This window comes from Paroedura picta, chromosome 13 (genome assembly GCF_049243985.1).
Source record: "Paroedura picta isolate Pp20150507F chromosome 13, Ppicta_v3.0, whole genome shotgun sequence".
NCBI lineage: Eukaryota > Metazoa > Chordata > Lepidosauria > Squamata > Gekkonidae > Paroedura > Paroedura picta.
The window spans coordinates 10,241,888-10,259,342 of NC_135381.1; the positions used below are offsets into that span (position 1 = coordinate 10,241,888).

A 17,455-nucleotide genomic window follows, 5' to 3' on the forward strand; every position below is an offset into this window, starting at 1 on the left:
AATATATTTGTAAGCTGCTTTGCGACACCTTCAGGGAGTGAAAAGTGGGGTATAAAAACCAACTCTTCTTCTAAAAACAAGAATAAACCTCGTTTAGCAGTTTCACAAGGTAGCCAGAGACCAACAGTCTGTTCTTCCCAATTCTGCTGTATAACAATGATTTAAACCTTCTCTAGAGAGAAGTTGTGAAAAGACAGAAGAAACCATCTCTTTTGGGAGGGGGGAGTTTGCGTGTTGTCCCCTGCCCACACAGAGTAGGATCTTTGAACTACTCAAGAAGCAAAATTAGTAACTTATCCAGTCATTTCCTCAGGTGAACATGCAAGGCCAGGAATTATGTCTCCTAGTTTTAAATATCCGGAAGAAGTTATTTTAAAAAACAGAAACAATCAGCCAAGTTATAAATTAAAATAAACCCTCTCTCTTTATTGCACATTCCTCTACAACAAGCTACGTCTCAGAAGCTCCACTGTAAGAGCTCAACCAGGATAAGCTTGGCTGGCAAATTTAAAACTCAGAACTGCACTATAAAGATTTAGCAATTTAACTGGATCCTTTTGCATTTCTCATCCACGGCGTGCTAGCCCACCCTGTCCTCTTGGGTTTCAACGGATCTTCTCCAGGATGTTATTTTGATGCATCAGTGTGGAGAATCTCTTTACAGGAGGGAAGAAACCCCTGCAAAGAAGAGGGAAAAAATAATGGTCATTCATTTGCAGCACAAACTAGATCACTGGCTGAGAACTGGGGCTTCAGGCAAATGCAAGATATTTAGGATACATTCTTAGGGATAAAGTTGTCTTTGCTTCCCAGTCTAGAAGCCTCTTCCTCTGTGACAAAAACCTGGCCTCCCAGAACCACAGATGGGCAAGCATGGCCAGGCACTAAACAGCACTGAACAATATGGCCAAACTCATCCATTTACACCAGGGGTAGTCAAACTGCGGCCCTCCAGATGTCCATGGACTACAATTCCTATAAGCCCCTGCCAGCATTTGCTGGCAGGGGCTCATGGGAGTTGTAGTCCATGGACATCTGGAGGGCCGCAGTTTGACTACCCCTGATTTACACTCTTTCATTCAGCTGCGGTTCAGGCCAATGGAGCTTGCTCAGAATACATCCCGCTGAGCACCAGGCCCAGCACCATCGCCTCTCAAACCTCCACCAAGATCGGCTACAAAGCCGCTTCCTCTTGCTTCCCCCGCTGCGATGCTCACCGTTGTTATATTTGCATTGCTTCAGAGCCTCGCTGAAGCCCTCGCACAGGGTCAGGTCGCTCTGGTTGGTAGCACAATCCAGGAACTGCTTCATCTCGTAGTGGCACGGCCCATACTGGGGTTGCTGATAGGCTGGCTGCTGCCTGACCTCCTAGAGACACACAAGCAGAAGAGACCATCAGCACAGGGTGTAATTGAACATCAAATGGGTTGGATCCACCTAGCTAATAATAAACCACAACATTTTTTATTTGTAGCCGGCCCTTCCAAACACTCAGTCATCAATAAAATGACCATACAATTTAAAACTTAAAAAAAATCAATCTACACCAGTGATTCTCAACCTGGGGGTCGGGACCCCTTTGGGGGACGAACGACCATTCACTGGGGTCGCGGCAATGTGAGCAGCCCTTCTCTCCAAGGGGGTCCCAAAGTGGCCGGCATTGCTCCTCTCCCATTTCATCCACACAACAGCCTTGCTGGGTAGATCAAGATAGAGCGTTTGTCTATCTGGAACAGCGGAAAAGAGAGATCAACATGGCGGGACAAGAGGCAGAACTGAGCTCAGAAAACCTGGGGGGGGGGAGAACCATTTATATACACTCGTGAACAATGCATCTTCACGCCATTGGTCAGTTTCAGTTTAATTTCTATGAAACAACACCACAGCATGTTCGGGGAATGTTACTGTGGGCCTCAACTATAAACCCAGTGGGACAGTTCTGTCCTATGGGCCCTGTGGAACTGACTAAGGTCCCACAGAGCCCTGATCTCCGTTGGGAGCTTATTCCACCAAGCTGGGGCCAGGGCTGAAAAGGCAATGGCCCTGGTCGAGGCCAATTTCACCTCTCTTGGGCTGTCCCCTCCCCTCCTTAATGCAACCCACAACCCCCACATAGCTTTGATCCATGCAATCAAGCACTCCAGCTTATTTGGTGGTCCAAGCCTCTCGTCCCTTCTTGAAACCAGTGGAGAAGCTGGCTGGATCGATCCAAACCAGTATTTTAATATTATTGGCCACTCCTTTTTCCTGACATATCATGGCAACGGTTTCAGCGGGGAACCAGGTGGCAGAGAGATTGTGCAACCAGTAGCCTGCTGGTCCATTCCTTCCAGCTTCCTTTGGATGGCCTGCTTAGACAAACCGGAGACCAACATAGACAATAAAATGGCCCCAAAGCCGACATGGGAACGTGGCAGCATCTCAAGAGCCTGGATTTTTACACTGTGCAATATGCTACAAAACAGCAGTTGTTTCGGCTCTTGAAATTGGAGCAGTGTTACAGAGATGGAAACTCTTCATGCCCTGCGCTGTGGTCCTGAACAGGACGGGGGCCCTGCCACCTTCCCAAAAAATTAAAAGACAGGCTCTAAAAGAGCACTATTCCCCAGCGGCAGACTTGGGGATGCAGTATCATCTAGTTTGGCCTCAAGACAATCCCAGGGAGATGCAAGACTTGTTTTGATTTGTAAAAAGCAGCCAGCATGGAAAGAACTCTTCCCCTCCATGGATTCTTGGCAGCCAAAGGGTTTCTGGATCGGGACTCCCTTCATCAGATGCAGAATGATGCAGACCAGAAACTTATATATCACCATAAAATGTGAGTCCTTGAGAGGCTCCCAGCCTCCTTTCTGGTTGATGACACCCCAGGCCTTCAGCTCAGAAAGGCAGAGCTTTGTTGGTGAACCAGTCGTAACAAAGAAGCATTTAATAGCCTTTTGGGCTACCTGGCTTAGTGCCATTACCAAACCAAGCCTTACAAGTTCAATCTTTATGACGAAATGGTCAGAGTTCATTGAAAAGCTTGTCTTGTCAACAAAGCCAAAAGGCATGGGGGCGGGGGGGGGGGGAGACAACCTCCTGCCTTCTGTCAAATGACTCATTAAGCACAGGGAGAGATCGCTGTTCAGTGGAAGGACATCTGCTTTGATTGCAGATCACAGATTCTATCCCTGATGGCTGTAACGAAGAAGAATCTCAAGCAGCGAATGCTGACTTTTTTGTACACCCAATGTTCCAAAGTCCAAACAGGGGATCATAAGTCCGATGGAGCAATGACGGGTGAAGGGTTTGGAGACCAAGACATATGAGGACATGTTGGGGGAGCCTGGTCTGTTTAGCCTGGAGAGGAGACGACTGAGAGGGGATCTGAGAACCATCTTCAAGTATTTAAAAGGCTGCCATGTAGAGGATGGAGCAGAGTTGTTCTCTCTTGCCCCAGAGAACCAAAGAGATGAAATTAATGCAAAAGAAATTCCATCTCAACGTCTAGAAGAGGTTCCTGACAGTTAGGGTGGTTCCTCAGTGGAACAGGCTTCCTCGGGAGGTGGTGGGTTCTCCATCTTTGGAAATCTTTAAACAGAGGCTGGATAGCCATCTGACGGAGAGGCTGATTCTGTGAAGGTTCAAGGGGGTGGCAGGTGACAGTGGGTGAGCAAGAGGGCTGTGAGTGTCCTGCATGGTGCAGGGGGTTGGACTAGACGACCCAGGAGGTCCCTTCCCAGTCTATGATTCTAATGGGCTGAACTCAACAGAAAGTGGTCTATTTCTCAGCTACAGCACTAAGATGCTTATTAGGAAAAACGAAGAGACTGAGTGGCTTCAAAACTTGAGGAGCCCTGCCAGATCACACCTGTGGTCCATCTAATCCACCACCCAGTTTCATACAGTAACTGAGAGGCCAGACCACGGGCTACAGAGGCTGAGACCGTCCACGGATATTGTCTCCTGGCACTGGCCCTCAGAGGATGACTGCCTCTGAACATGGAGGTTCCCTTTAGTCACCACTGATGGATCCATGCCCCCTGAATCTGTCCAATGACCTTGGAAAGCCAGGCATGCTTACAGACTGCTTTATCTTTTTCCAGCAAGCTTCTTCCATTCAATACCATCTTCCCTTCAGCTGCTTTTACTCCATGCGGGAGAAAGAGGAGCGATAAAAGGGCCACTCCCATCTATTGCTTTCAGCCCTAGAAAGAAAGCCAGCGTGCCATAGTGGTTAAGAGCAGCAGACTCTAAACTGGAGGAGCAGGTTTGATTCCCCACTCCTCCACAAACCAGCTGGGTAGCCTTGAGCCATTCACAGTTCTCTCAGAGCCCTCTCAGCCCCACCTACCTCCCAGGTTGTCTGCTGTGGGGAGAGGAAGGGAAAGGTGTTTGTAAACTGTTTTGAGATTCCTTTGGGTGGTGAAAAGAGAAGTATAAAAGCCAGTTCTTCTTCGAGGAACCAAATTCACCAGCAGAAATTAGCCCAAGTTGTGCTCCAAAGGAGAGCTGTCATTTCCACCCGCCCATCCACTTAAAATTCACCAAGGACTCACTCCGGTCTCACCTGGGTGGTGCTGGCTGGTTTTGCTGGCTCGGAGCTGCTGCCCCCGCTGAATGCCCCAGTGAGAGCGCCACCCACCACGTGGCCCACAGCGGAGCCGACGGCCACACCCGCTGCAGTGGTGGCCATCTGGGCCATCAACCCGGGCTGCTGGGGCTGAGCTGGGGCCGCCACGGCCGAAGGGGGAGGGTGAGCCGGGGGGTGGGCATGAGACGGCGCTGGGCTGAAATGAATTGTTAGAAAAACAGAGTCACCTTCCTGCGGACACAAACCGAGGAAATCCTTACCCTGCACCCAGATCGAACCCCGGACTCCCCACCCCACCCCACAACCAAATGCCCTCCTTTCCATTTTCACAGCCTTGGCCTGTCCCCTGTGCCGCCACCCCCCCCCCCCACAGAAGGAGGCATCTTAATGTGGGATTAAGCATGCAGGTGCAGAAGCCATGTGATCACTTATTCAAATCCAGGAGGAAGAGCAATGAAAGCTGCCAGTTCCCTAGCTTGTGGGGAAAGTCCATTAAGACAGGAGGGGGAGGGCCGTGGGTCCCCTCCAGAGCTCTCCGGGACCCCGAGTTGGGAATTCCTGCCCTATGGGGTTGCTGTAACTCAGCTGCAACCTGACAGCACTTTTAGATGAACTGTAGTTGCTCAGCAGTATGGATTGTAAACATAGCCTTTGCTCTACTTGTAGCCAACCACAGGCCAGAGTTTATTTTCTTAAGCGTTCGCTTTAATCCGAAGGTGGGCCCTAGCAAGAATGGTAACCCTCCCGCAAGGTCACCTTGAGATGCCCAGTTCTGTTCGCCAGCAGTGGCTATGCGCCCAAAGTACATGTACATCCAGATCTGGTAGTCTGCCCCGTCCCACGTTCCTAGATATTATTGAGCTTTCAATCCCTAATTCACAGGTGCCACATATTGTTAAGGTTTTTGGAAAAGAACAATGGCTTCACTACCAAGATCAGGGGTAGTCAAACTGCGGCCCTCCAGATGTCCATGGACTACAATTCCCAGGAGCCCCTGCCAGCGAATGCTGGACATCTGGAGGGCCGCAGTTTGACTACCCCTGACCAAGATAATCCTTTCCGAACGCCACAAAGGTATAGGAAGACTTTGGTGCCATCCTAGAAAAGTTAACCGGTTTTCGGATGCACCAAGAACATGGAGAAAAACACGTACAGCCGCCCACCGTTTGAGGGGGAAGTTATTTCCGGATTTTCACAGGGAACATCCACATGCTCAGAAAAAGATGGAGCCGGATGGGTGAGCAGTCAATGCCCATTTCCAAAAAAAACCTCAATCCGAATCTTGGTGAAGGAAGACTCCTAAGCAGAGGACTCCTGAAAACTTCCAATTTACCCAAGGGGTTATTTAATTTTTTAAAAAAAATTGTAACACATCCAAAGGGGGGGGATCATTCATATTAAAACCCCAAAATGATGCTTCCTTAAAGACTTCTCAGAAAGGAGGAATGTAGATTATGCTGCCTTTTTGTGTGTTTTTATGGTATTAAGGGATTGTGATTGGTTTTCTGAATCTGTTTTTGCATAACCTGCCACGAGTCCACGGTGAGTGGTGGGATATAAATCGAAGCAATCAATCTGTTTAGTTAGAAGTCAAAATGTCACATTTGTGTGTTTAGAATACTATAAAATTAATTAATCTAATGAATAAAACAATTCCAGAGGTTTCCCAGCACCCCATCCCAGTGGCACCACTTCCCCAAAGGAAAGATAGACTTTTAATCGTCAAGAATTTCTCCTCAGCTTCATCCATCAGAGCCAGCATGGCGTTATCTGATGTGGTTAATAACAGCGCCTAAGCTCCTGAGCATGTACAGAGAGCCATCTCTTTCCCCCTCTTATTTCCTCCTTCCAGAGGGAGAAACTTCCAGAGCAGGCAGAAATAGGGCACCTGCCACCGACAAAACACCTGCGCAGGTATACGCCTTTCGCAGCAACGGGCAGGTTAGAAGCGAGCGCGATCTCGCCCACCTGGCTCCTACCACAGTTCGGCTGATGAGAGTTCTGCATTTAAAGTCCCAAGGTTGAAATGTTACAAGAAGTCAAAAGTTATCCCGCATTCTCAGGTACTGCTTTTATGAATTCGCTGAAAACCGCCCAGAGCCGTATGGAAGAGGCGGTATAAAAATCTAAATAAATAAAATAAGGTAAAGCGGTATAAAAATGCAACAATAAAATAAAAACATGACGCTTTGCGCCTACCTAGCCGCGGCCGGCCGCGCCGCCACGCTCCTGCTCCCGCGGGGCATCCTGACCCTGGTCTTGCCTGCACGCGTTCTGTTCCCACGACTCCTGCGCCACGCGCGTCCGACTCTCCTTGAGCGCAGCCGGAGTCAAGAGCGGGCAACCACGTGCCCCGAAGGTTAAGTGTCCCTTGCGTTCTAGAACGCCGCTTCTGGGCAGGCGCAGTCGCCGCCCGCGAAGTCCTTGCCCCTATATAGGTTGGAGAGGCGGTGTCCGTCTGCGCAGGCGCGGGCAGCCCGGCTCCCTCTCGCGAGTCATTTTGTCCTTCCAACGCTTTCGAGAGACCGCAAGGTGGACAGGTGCCGGAAGCACTAAGGGGATCAGCTCCATGGTCCGCAAACGAGATTTCCGGATTATTTTGGAAGCTCTAATTGAGTCCTTCTTTGAGGGGTGAGTCGCTGCTTGTAAGGGAAAGTTATAGCGGGACGCAAATGAGATTCCCGGATTATAACTGAGTCCTTCTTTGAGTGGCAGCTGCTCAGAGTACTAGCGGCACGGTTTTATTGTCTGCAAACGAGATTCCCGGCTTATTTTGGAAGACCTCATTGAGTCCTTCTTTGAGGGGTAGCTAATTTGCTAGCAATTAGGGAGGTCCTGGCTCAGTGGTAGAGCACCTGCTCAGCATGCAGAAGGTCCCGGCATCTCTGTCTTCAGATTTACCACAGCTGCTACTGACTTGTATGGACCAGGGCTCTGATTCATTATAAGGCAGCTTCCTTTGAGGTCATAATGAATGTCCAGTGGCACCTTTAAAACCAGCAAGGTTTGATTCAAGGTAGGACCTTATAGTGTGTCTCTCTTTATATTCTCCTATGTAGGCTGCAACAAAGGGAGCATATAATTTATTTATTTAGATTTCTATACTGCTGTTCCCTATGGCTCTGGGCACATACTAGATAAATAAATGTGTTCATGGTATGGCCATCTATGCAGAGACCAAAATCTAGGATCTTTCACATCCCTTTTCTTCCAGATTGAGGATAAAAGCTGAACATTTTGCACAGGCCTGGACAGAAGGGAAATGGTACTTCAGACTCCCCTGTAGTTTTGTATGGCCGTGTGCTTTAATTGCTCCTGTCCAACTCTCAGGTAAAAGGTAATGGTATTCCCTGTGCAAGCACCGAGTCATGTCTGACCCTTGGGGTGACGCCCTCTAGCGTTTTCATGGCAGACTCAATACGGGGTGGTTTGCCAGTGCCTTCCCCAGTCGTTACCGTTTACCCCCCAGCAAGCTGGGTACTCATTTTACTGACCTCGGAAGGATGGAAGGCAGAGTCAACCTTGAGCCGGCTGCTGGGATCGAACTCCCAGCCTCATGGGCAGAGCTTTTAGACTGCAAGACTGCTGCCTTACCACTCCACACCACAAGAGGCTCTGTCCAACTCTCAATAGCTGTTTAAAATATTTTAAATTAAATAGCTAATCCAGGAGGAGCCAGACTGTGCCTCTATACCTGTCCTTGGGCTACAATTACCATGAGCCCCAGCTGGAAAATTGCAGTCCTTGGACATTCAAAAAGCCAACATTTGGTCACCCCGATGTAATCTATGTGAATTCATGTGCATACATTATACCCCTAAAATAACCTATTTAAATAGACAGTTTTTTAAAGCCATTTGTGGACTTGAATTGGAAGCCCAGGATCAGATCCTCACTTGAGCCATGAAGATGCCTGGACTGGCCATTTCCCCTCCCATCTAAGATTGGCTGGGATTCAAAGATTTTTCTCCCCCATCCATTTTGCATAGGGTTGCCAACTGCAAGCTAAAAATGTCTAGAGTTGAGGGGGTACAACGAGGACGCAGCACGCCTACGTTCCGCCATCTGCAAAAGACTGGCCAAAAAAGCAACTATTGAGCCAAATATCCATTTCAGAGTTTATTGTGAATCTGAATAGCAACAAGCTGGACAACTATGTTAAACCTGTGGGACAAATCTGACCATAGTCGCAGCCCCCATAAACAACTAACCAGTACAATTGTTTTACCAAGTCAACCGTCCCAGAGGTGGCCTGGGGATCTCTACTGCTGTTCGAGCAAACTCATTTAACACTACAGGACAGGGGAAGAGGGCGAGGAAATGGGGCAGTCTGCTCTACTTCCCAGAGAGCTGCTCGTAGAGTTTTGGCACGTAGTCGTCCCATTCGGCCTGGTAGCACGTGCCGGCCACGGGGCCACCCAGCTTGTACTTCTTGCGGAAGGCCGCCACTTGGAAGTTGCCGCGCTTATCCCCGGACCGGTTGCTGAGGATGGGTTCGGAGCAGTTCAGCTGCTGTGGCTGCTCGTAGACCAGCCAGACATAGCGATGCAGCCCTGCAGGTAGAGAGAGAGAGAGAGAAGCAAATGCGAGGAATCGGGATGCATCCGCCTGGCAATGCAAGGAAGAAACCCCTCCAGCTCTGTACACCAGGAGTTGTGTGGACGGAAAGAATGAACTACCCTAATTGTAATTATCAGGACAGTTGGGGTGGAGCATATATGCGAAGCCTTCCTTGGAGGGGGGTACTTCATAAGAAAGTTTTTTTCTCCCCAGGTAGATTCTCCCTCTCCCCCCAATTTTTCCCAAAGAATGGTTGTTTTTTATGTTCCATTTTTTACTACCAGGAGGAATCTCAAAGCGGCTTACAATCGCCTTCCCTTCCCTTCCCTTCCCTACAACACAGAGTCTATGTGTCCTAGGAAATGTGTCCTAGGAAGTTTATTCAATACTTCCCCTTACCACCCAGTTCTTTCCCACAAGGAAACTTCAAAAAAGTCTTGAAACAATTTTCATACTGTACATTCTGAGAGGGATAATCTTACTTCCTTTTTCACTGTACATACAGACTATTTACAACAATTGCTTGTATTTAAATGTATATAATGTGGTGGCAATTAATAAGTTGTGTGTTTAATGACCGTACATTATGAAAGAATACAGTATTTTTATTGATGTGGAAACACATCTACCGGTGCATCCCCTGAAACTGATATGACTATAGAGGGCCCCAGGAGATGGTGGCTGGCTAGGCCCAACGCTGAGCCCCACTCGCTGTGCCACCTCTGCCCCCCATTAACCAACTCGGGCCTGTCTCAGCCGCCAGGAGTGCAGGGGCAGCCTTGGAAGATGGGCAGCAGAGGTGGCAGCAGAGGTGGCAGCATCCGGCAACATCCAGCGCTAGGCCCCACTTGATACAACAGCGCCTGTCTTCCATGTCTGGTCCCGTCGCTAGATTTTTTGTTTTAAGGGTTGGCTTAGTACCCAAACAGCAGAACAATTCTACCTATTGAGAGTTGCTGTCCCAAAAAAGACACTTTATTTTATTCAGTTCAAACAAAAAATTGAACTCTCAACTCTTATTTTGACCTACCTTTTGGATGGCAAAACTTAAACATACACATGCTATGATAGCTGTAACTCCTTCTCAAGATGTTTTAACATAGAGCCACAGCCTCAATGTCTGACATATCCAGCTACAGGTAGATATATTGGGCAAGAACATCCTTGTCCAAGGCTCTGTAAAGGTGCTACCAATAATCAGCTAGATGGAATAACAGCATAATGTTACAAAGTAGATTTGCATGTCTCAGCCAAGGGCCTTTCCAGAAACATCTCCATGACCCCTTCAACTGGAGATGCCAGGGATTGAACCAAGGACCTTCAACATGCAAAGTAGCTCATCTTCCACTAAGCCAAGGCCCAAACCCCTGCTGGTCATCAAAGAACAGTCTCGCTTTGTTGTTCTTCCTGGTCCTCCAGAGCAGGGGTAGTCAACCTGTGATCCTCCAGATGTCCATGGACTACAATTCCCATGAGCCCCTGCCAGCATTTGTCCATGGACATCTGGAGGACCACAGGTTGACTACCCCTGCTCCAGAGCCATGAACAGCCCTGGAACCTCCTGGGAACCTAAGTCAGGGAATCGACTAACCGACTGTCACAGAGCAAGTATTTATGCCTGTAAATGGGAAACCAAGAGAAAAGACAGCTACTGGTCATCTACCTGTTCCTTTGGGAGGCCCAGAGCCAACGTAGTCGGACAGGACATGCCCGCTGTTGATGTCGTTGCCCTTCATGTTGGTCACCAGGAAATGGTGCCACTCTCTAAAAAGGAAGAGGAACATGGTCAAGTTCAGCTTCCCAGGATTAGATTCTGTAGCAGCCTCAAGGAATTTTGGAAACAGTTCTTGAGTTTTACTTGCTAATTTTAATCAACTAAATCAGATTTTGTACGTTTATCATGTTGTGAGCCACCCCCCTCCAAGCCCCCAAGGGCTGAATCAATAAAGTAAAGAAGAATGGAAAGGTCCCATCAAATTTACATGCATCACATTCTCCGCCGTCCCTCCCCCTAATCTTTCCACTAACTATCTCAGAATGCATACGGGTTTCTCCTTGATTCATTTAATCCTTGTAACAACCCTGTGCAGCAGGTTCAACTGAGAGTGACCACCCTGGTATTCTACAGCAGAATGGGGAACTGAATCCAAATTCCGTCAGGCATTTGGTTGAGGCCGGGCCAGGGAAATCTGGTCCCTTCCTACATAGGCCCCGGAAGAGGCATTGCCCGCGGTCAGCTGGGCATGACTCCCTCTCCCGAGGACGATGGTGGATTATTGCGGCCCAGTATTGTAGGCTGCAGTAGGGGTAGATATATAGATTTGTTTTACCCGCTGTTGTTGCTGTTTTTATGGGGTTTTACTGTTTTATTGTAAACCGCCACGGGCTAGCTGGGTTCGGGAGTGGCAGTGGATAAATCCTAATATAAAGACAACAAATAAATAAAATATAAAGGTCGATGTTCGAGAACTCAGTCGATGTTCAAGAACATTAGCTTTTGCATCTTGTTCTCCAGAATCTGAGATAAGTGCTTTTGCCAGTCATTATACCCTAGTTCAGCGTGTTCTGGTGGTTAGACAGATTAACGACCCTAGGGAAGCCGGGTTCAAAACCGCACTAAACCACTGGGCCTTGGGCCATTCATTCTGTCCCAGCTTAACCTACCTACTCAGACACAAGGCCAAAATCTGGAATAGAATCTATTTGCACCGTTAATTTGCGCCCCTGTCAACTGCATTTTACGCTTCTTTACTTACTGGACTGGCATTGCCCCAAAATCTCAATGGCATTGCCCACGTTTCCAAGTCAACACGTTCTGAATGACACCTCTTACCTGAATTTGGGGTTGTTCCTGCTTGGGGCATCAGGGTCAGTGAGAACCAAAGTATACAGTTTCTCCGCGCTGCAGTCCTCCCACTCAATGGACGTTGGTCGATTTTTCACCTGCCAAACCGAAGTCGGAAGATATCCATCATTGGTGAATAAAGGAAGACACCTTCCTCCCTGGGAACAATCGCCATCACCCTTTAGGCTAGCAGCTGAGTTGTCAGTCTTATCTCCCCAAAAGGCACCTGTAGCTTTAGCAGCAGAAAAGCAGTAGATGAAGTTTCCCATCATCACTCTGTCTCTATTATCGAGCCTCTTATGGCGCAGGGTGGTAAGGCAGTCAACATGCTGTCTGAAGCTCTGACCATGAGGCTGGGAGTTCGATCCCAGCAGCCGGCTCAAGGTTGACTCAGCCTTCCATCCTTCTGAGATCGCTAAAATGACTACCCAGTTTGCTGGGGGGTAAAGGGTAATGACTGGGGAAGGGAATGGCAAACCACCCTGTATTGAGTCTGCCATGAAAACGCTGGAGGGCGTCACCCCAAGGGTCAGACATGACTCGGTGCTTGCACAGGGGATACCTTTTACTTTTTTACCTCTATTATCATTATTGTATCAAATTTCTAGACCACCCTCCCAGAGGACTGGCTAATGCCAGAGGAGGAAAGCATCTAGCAGGCAATTCTCTCCCCACTATGTCTAGATCCAGCTCTTGAATGCGCTTCCTCAGACCCACATCCCAGGGAAGTTAATGCGCTTTCCCCAACACATAAGCAGTTTAAATTCACTACAGCAGCACTCTTCAAGGCCCTTCCTTGCATACCCAGGGAATTGCTGGTCGCCACTGTGGGATGGTAGGGGAATTCCCGCCGGGCCAGGCTGGATTCTGGAGACTTTTTGTGGTGGTGGGGATCATTTGAGCATGAAAATGGGGTTCCTGTGAGTAGGCGGGTACTTGTGAGTTCCTGCATTGCACAGGGGTTTGGACTAGATGACCCTGGAGATCCCTTCCAACTCTAAGATTCTGTGATTATGGAAAGAAGGGATGAGTGGGGGTCCTGATGGACATTGGGGAGGGGGCAAAACCGGGAACCAGCCGTGGATTAGGGGTAGTCATCCTGTGGTCCTCCACGTGTCCATGCTGGCAGGGGCTCATGGGAATTGTAGTCCATTGACATCTGGAGGACCACAGTTGACTACCCCTGGATTAGGCCAAGAAGGACGAGGCACTGTTGGCGTTACGACGTTGGACAGCTGCTCCCTGCAACGGGACAAAGAGCTCCGCGACGCGCCAAGGCGGCCTGCTGTCTGCGTTTTGCAAAGGATCTCCCTATTCCCCAGAGCCTTGGCGAAGGCATCGCTTTCCTTCGAGGCCGTCAGGCACCACTCGGCAGCGCGCAAAGAGAGAGAAGCGCCAACCAGGCCGCCAGCCGTCTTGTCTAAGCCACAACCCCCTTTGCTCCGGTCCCAAACGCGCGCGCTTCCATTACTCGCCCGCAAACGGAGAAGCGCTCTTTGCATTCGTCGAGCGCTAGCCTTGCATCGGACGGGCCTGCGCGGCTTGCTCCCCTTGCAACGGGAAGAGGAGGAGAGGAGGTCTGCAAACGCGCTCCGCAGGCCGCTTTTGGAACTGGATCATGTCGGGCGTTGCATTGCTCCTAATGCACTAAGCCGAAGCCCCGGGGAGCCTTATCCCCCATTGCATCCCTCTCCCCGTTGCATTGCAGCGTGCAAAAGGAAACGGGCCGGCCCGGGGATGGCCTTTTGCAACGCGAGGCCGCGCGCGCGCGCGCGCGCTCCACCGCCTCTGCTCCCCTTACCTGGGTGGGAGTGAAGACTTTGCCCAGCTCGTCGATCTCCAGGCCCCCGTAGCGAACCCGCAGGGGCTTGGCCGGCTTCTCGTCCACCTCCGTGAGGCTCAGCGGGCCGCCCCATGCGCTCAGGTCCGCCGCCATCGTTGCAAGACACCGCCGCGCCGCGAGCCCCCCCAACAGCGCGCGCGCCCCCGCCAGCCCGAGCCCGCACCGCAGGAACCTCGCCACGGGTGAGTGACAGCCGCCCCGCGCACGTGGCCCCGCTCCGCTCCGCTCTTATTGGCTCGGGAGGGAGGGAAGGGGGCGGGCCTAAGGCCCTGCAAGGCTAGTTGGAGACTGAAGTCTGCAGGCAGCGCAGTTAAGGCTCCCCGCTCTGGTGCGCTTTTGGGGAATGACCGTAGCACTGCATAAGAACATCCTGCGACCTCTAGGTATAGGAGTGGCCACACTATAGCCCTCTAGATCTCAATGGGCTACAGTTACCATGAGGCCCTGCCGACATCATTGTAGTCCATGGACATCTGGAGAGCCACCATACCACTGGATGACCACCACCTGCCTCCTAATTCTTCTAGGCATAGGGGTGGCCACACTGTGGCTCTCTAGGTCTCAGTGGGTTACAGTTATGAGCCCCTGCCAACATCATGCTGCCTAAGCAGGCAATCTGAGAAATACTTCAAAATGGGGGCCTTTGGAAGTTACCTCTTAGATTACCTGCGTTTCTCTCTACCAGGGCTGTTAGCAATTCAGAAGGGAGTGTTAAGCTCTCCTGGTCATGGCTAGAGCATAACTTACCCAGGTGCGGTCTGTACCTGTAGCTTAGTCTCCCTCATTTATCCATAGGGGCTCATGGGTCAGGAAAGCAACTAGTGCTATTTTATATCTGAAACAATAAAAATAGGCTGTATCACGTTTTCATAGCCATGACAATGCACGTTCAGCAAAGATCACCGGAAAGTGTCCTTCCCATGCCCCACAGATCACATGAATGCTTGAGTCCTAACCTAGCACCACTGTCTCAGTCCAAATCCACCCTCAAGTATGTGTTGAAAATGAACGTTAAGGTACCGTGAAATGTCAGCCTTCCATTCCATGTTTTGGCACTGTTGCCATTTTTGAACTGCTTCAAGTGGGCGTTAGCATACCTTTAAATCAATTCTTGCAAACAAACAGTGGACAGTAATATAGGAAGCCCCCTAATAACCCTCTCGATATTGAATGCTTTCATTTATTATTTACTTATATATTTATACCCTGCTTCTCTCACCAATGGGCATCCAAAGTGGCTTATAACAGCATTCTTCTCTCTTCCATTTTGCTCCTCACACCAACCCTGTGAGATAGTGTAGGCTGAGAATGACCGGCACAAGGTCACACAGAGAGCTTTCATGGCAAAGTTTGTACTCAAATCTAGATCATAGTCCGGTGCTCTAAGATCTACTACGTGGACATTGCCTAAGATACAATAAAACATTCTGGCTTTTGCATAAAGATGTGCATCTGATTGGTGCATCACCAAGCAACTACACTAATGCACGTCTCCACGTTCTAAAGTGGCAGAAGATCTTCATCTGTGCATATTTGGGATTCTTAAAGGTCCCAAGACTCCTAAGCAACCTCCAGGTGAGACCTTCTACAACCTCCTTAAAAATTGCAGCTATGCCTTTGTATAACTGCCTGGAGAAGAGCCTCTTGTGGCGCAGAGTGGTAAGGCAGCGACATGCTGTCTGAAGCTGTCTGCCCATGAGGTTGGGAGTTCGATCCCAGCAGCCGGCTCAAGGTTGACTCAACCTTCCATCCTTCCGAGGTCGGTAAAATGAGGACCCAGCTTGCTTGCTGGGGGGTAAACGGTAATGACTGGGGAAGGCACTGGCAAACCACCCCGTATTGAGTCTGCCATGAAAACGCTAGAGGGCGCCACCCCAAGGGTCAGACATGACCCGGTGCTTGCACAGGGGATACCTTTACCTTTAACTGCCTGGAAGTGTGCCACCTTGTGGCAACTTCAGCTTAAGTTCTGCAAGTTTTGCAAGGGTTTATCCATCAACGTTCAGGGTTGAAGAATAACTTTCCCCACATTTGCACATACTTTCTCCCTGCAGCTATTTCATAACTCACATGTCAGGGTGTTACCGACCTCACCACACAGAGCCAGGTGATTATGAGAAGCTGGTGCGCCATTGAAGGACACCAAGAAAGTGAAACCAAATGCAGACCTGGGGACATGGATGCAATGTTTTAATAATATATTCTAGCGTAAAGTGTATAATAACTGTTTTATTCATGTCAGTTAATGATTTGTATATTTTTTGTTGTTACACTGAGTCAGCTGGGGAGGGAGGCTGATAAAGATAAAGTCATTGTTATTAATAATGTAATGGCTTTTCTCAACTTTAATGGTTGAGAAACCCCTGGAACATTCTTCAAGCTTCGAGAAACCCCAGAAGTGACACAATCGTGCAGAATAGGGTTGGGAAGCAGAGCTGTGGACACGCCCACCCAGGGCCCCTCCCCTTCTCACAACTCCAGGACCATCACTGGTCATTTTCAGAGACATGAGTGCATTGACATGACCATATTTGGTCATATCACTCAATAAATGTTTAACAAATTTAAATATATATATTAAAATGAATTAACTCACAACCATTCGGGAAACCCTTCCATAGCTATCAAGATACCCCAAGGTTTCACAAAACCCTGTTTGAGAAAGCCTGGTTTAAACTTAAAGCAAGCCAAGCTGCCATGCACACCATATACTTTATATGCTCCCATTACTGTTTCATAGTACCCATCTTTGGTAAGTCACTTGAGGAAGAAGAAGAGTTGGTTCTTATATGCTGCTTTTCTCTACCCAAAGGAGTCTCAAAGCAGTTTACAGTCACCTTCCCTTTCCTTTCCCCACAACAGACACCCTGTGAGGTGGGTGAGGGTGAGATAGCCCTGAGATCACTGCTCAGTCAGAACAGCTTTCTCAGTGCTGTGGTGAGCCCAAGGTCACCCAGTTGGCTGCATGTGGGGGAGCGGGGAATCAAACCTGGCTCACCAGATTAGAAGATGGTGCTCCTAACCATTACACCAAGCTGGCTAGGGCAAAAGAAGCAGAAATAGAACTCCCCCTCTCTGTTACTCCCTTGTACTCCTTGTTTTTAACACATGGACAATCTTTGTCCACATTCTTAGTGGTGAGTTGCTGGAAGGGTCATTCTTCACATTTTAGTGCCCCCATCGAAGCTTCTGTATGCTCAGTGGAGCAAATATAATGGTAGGGATGATGTACACAGAGCTCCTAATGGGTTTTCTCCCCTTAAAATACCAGCCATGCAGAGAGCTATAGCACAATTGATAGGCCAGGTTATACTTGGCCCCTTTGAGCCATGTTCTTGGCCTGAAATGGCCCTACAAAGCAGTTATTACTGATTGATTGATTGATTGGATTGATAGGTTACCCCTCTCTTACAAAAGCCTCAGGGCAGCTAACAACAGGGGAGAATCCATGCTGTTTTGGAATTTTGGATCAGGGAAACTGCAGCAGGGTTATAGCTTCTTTGTTTTGGCTGATTTAATGGATTGTGTTTTAATGATTCCAAGAGATGGTGATCCTTATATGTATAGATATTGCTCAGCTGGAATGCTGGCTACAATTACATCAGGAGAAACACGGGGTATATAAAACATTCCA

The 17,455-nt window shown here is 49.0% G+C and overlaps 2 protein-coding genes across 2 annotated transcripts; both read right to left on the bottom strand.

Moving 5' to 3' along the window:
• Positions 1-398: 398 nt before the first annotated feature.
• CHCHD10 (coiled-coil-helix-coiled-coil-helix domain containing 10) lies at positions 399-6,986 on the bottom strand. The gene is made up of 4 exons (XM_077307806.1): positions 6,773-6,986; positions 4,550-4,769; positions 1,218-1,368; positions 399-678 (listed from the first exon to the last, which is right to left on the bottom strand). Exons 1-4 carry the CDS (start codon positions 6,817-6,819, stop codon positions 659-661), a joined length of 438 nt encoding a protein of 145 aa, XP_077163921.1. The 5' UTR covers positions 6,820-6,986; the 3' UTR covers positions 399-658.
• Positions 6,987-8,679: 1,693 nt separating this feature from the next.
• Positions 8,680-14,004, bottom strand: LOC143822540 (phosphatidylethanolamine-binding protein 1-like). Its single transcript, XM_077307805.1, has 4 exons — positions 13,780-14,004; positions 11,967-12,076; positions 10,797-10,897; positions 8,680-9,126 (listed from the first exon to the last, which is right to left on the bottom strand). Exons 1-4 carry the CDS (start codon positions 13,912-13,914, stop codon positions 8,909-8,911), a joined length of 564 nt encoding a protein of 187 aa, XP_077163920.1. The 5' UTR covers positions 13,915-14,004; the 3' UTR covers positions 8,680-8,908.
• Between the last annotated feature and the right edge of the window lie 3,451 nt (positions 14,005-17,455).

Coding starts and splice junctions, on each gene's coding strand:
- LOC143822540 (XM_077307805.1), bottom strand. CDS start 13,914: ATGGCGGCGGACCTGAGCGCATGGGGCGGCCCGCTGAGCCTCACGGAG. Junction 12,077..13,779: donor AAGTCTTCACTCCCACCCAG/GTAAGGGGAGCA, acceptor TCGGTTTGGCAG/GTGAAAAATCGACCAACGTC. Junction 10,898..11,966: donor AGGAACAACCCCAAATTCAG/GTAAGAGGTGTC, acceptor CTTCCTTTTTAG/AGAGTGGCACCATTTCCTGG.
- CHCHD10 (XM_077307806.1), bottom strand. CDS start 6,819: ATGCCCCGCGGGAGCAGGAGCGTGGCGGCGCGGCCGGCCGCGGCTAG. Junction 1,369..4,549: donor AACCAGCCAGCACCACCCAG/GTGAGACCGGAG, acceptor GTGTGTCTCTAG/GAGGTCAGGCAGCAGCCAGC. Junction 679..1,217: donor GCAATGCAAATATAACAACG/GTGAGCATCGCA, acceptor TCTTCTTTGCAG/GGGTTTCTTCCCTCCTGTAA.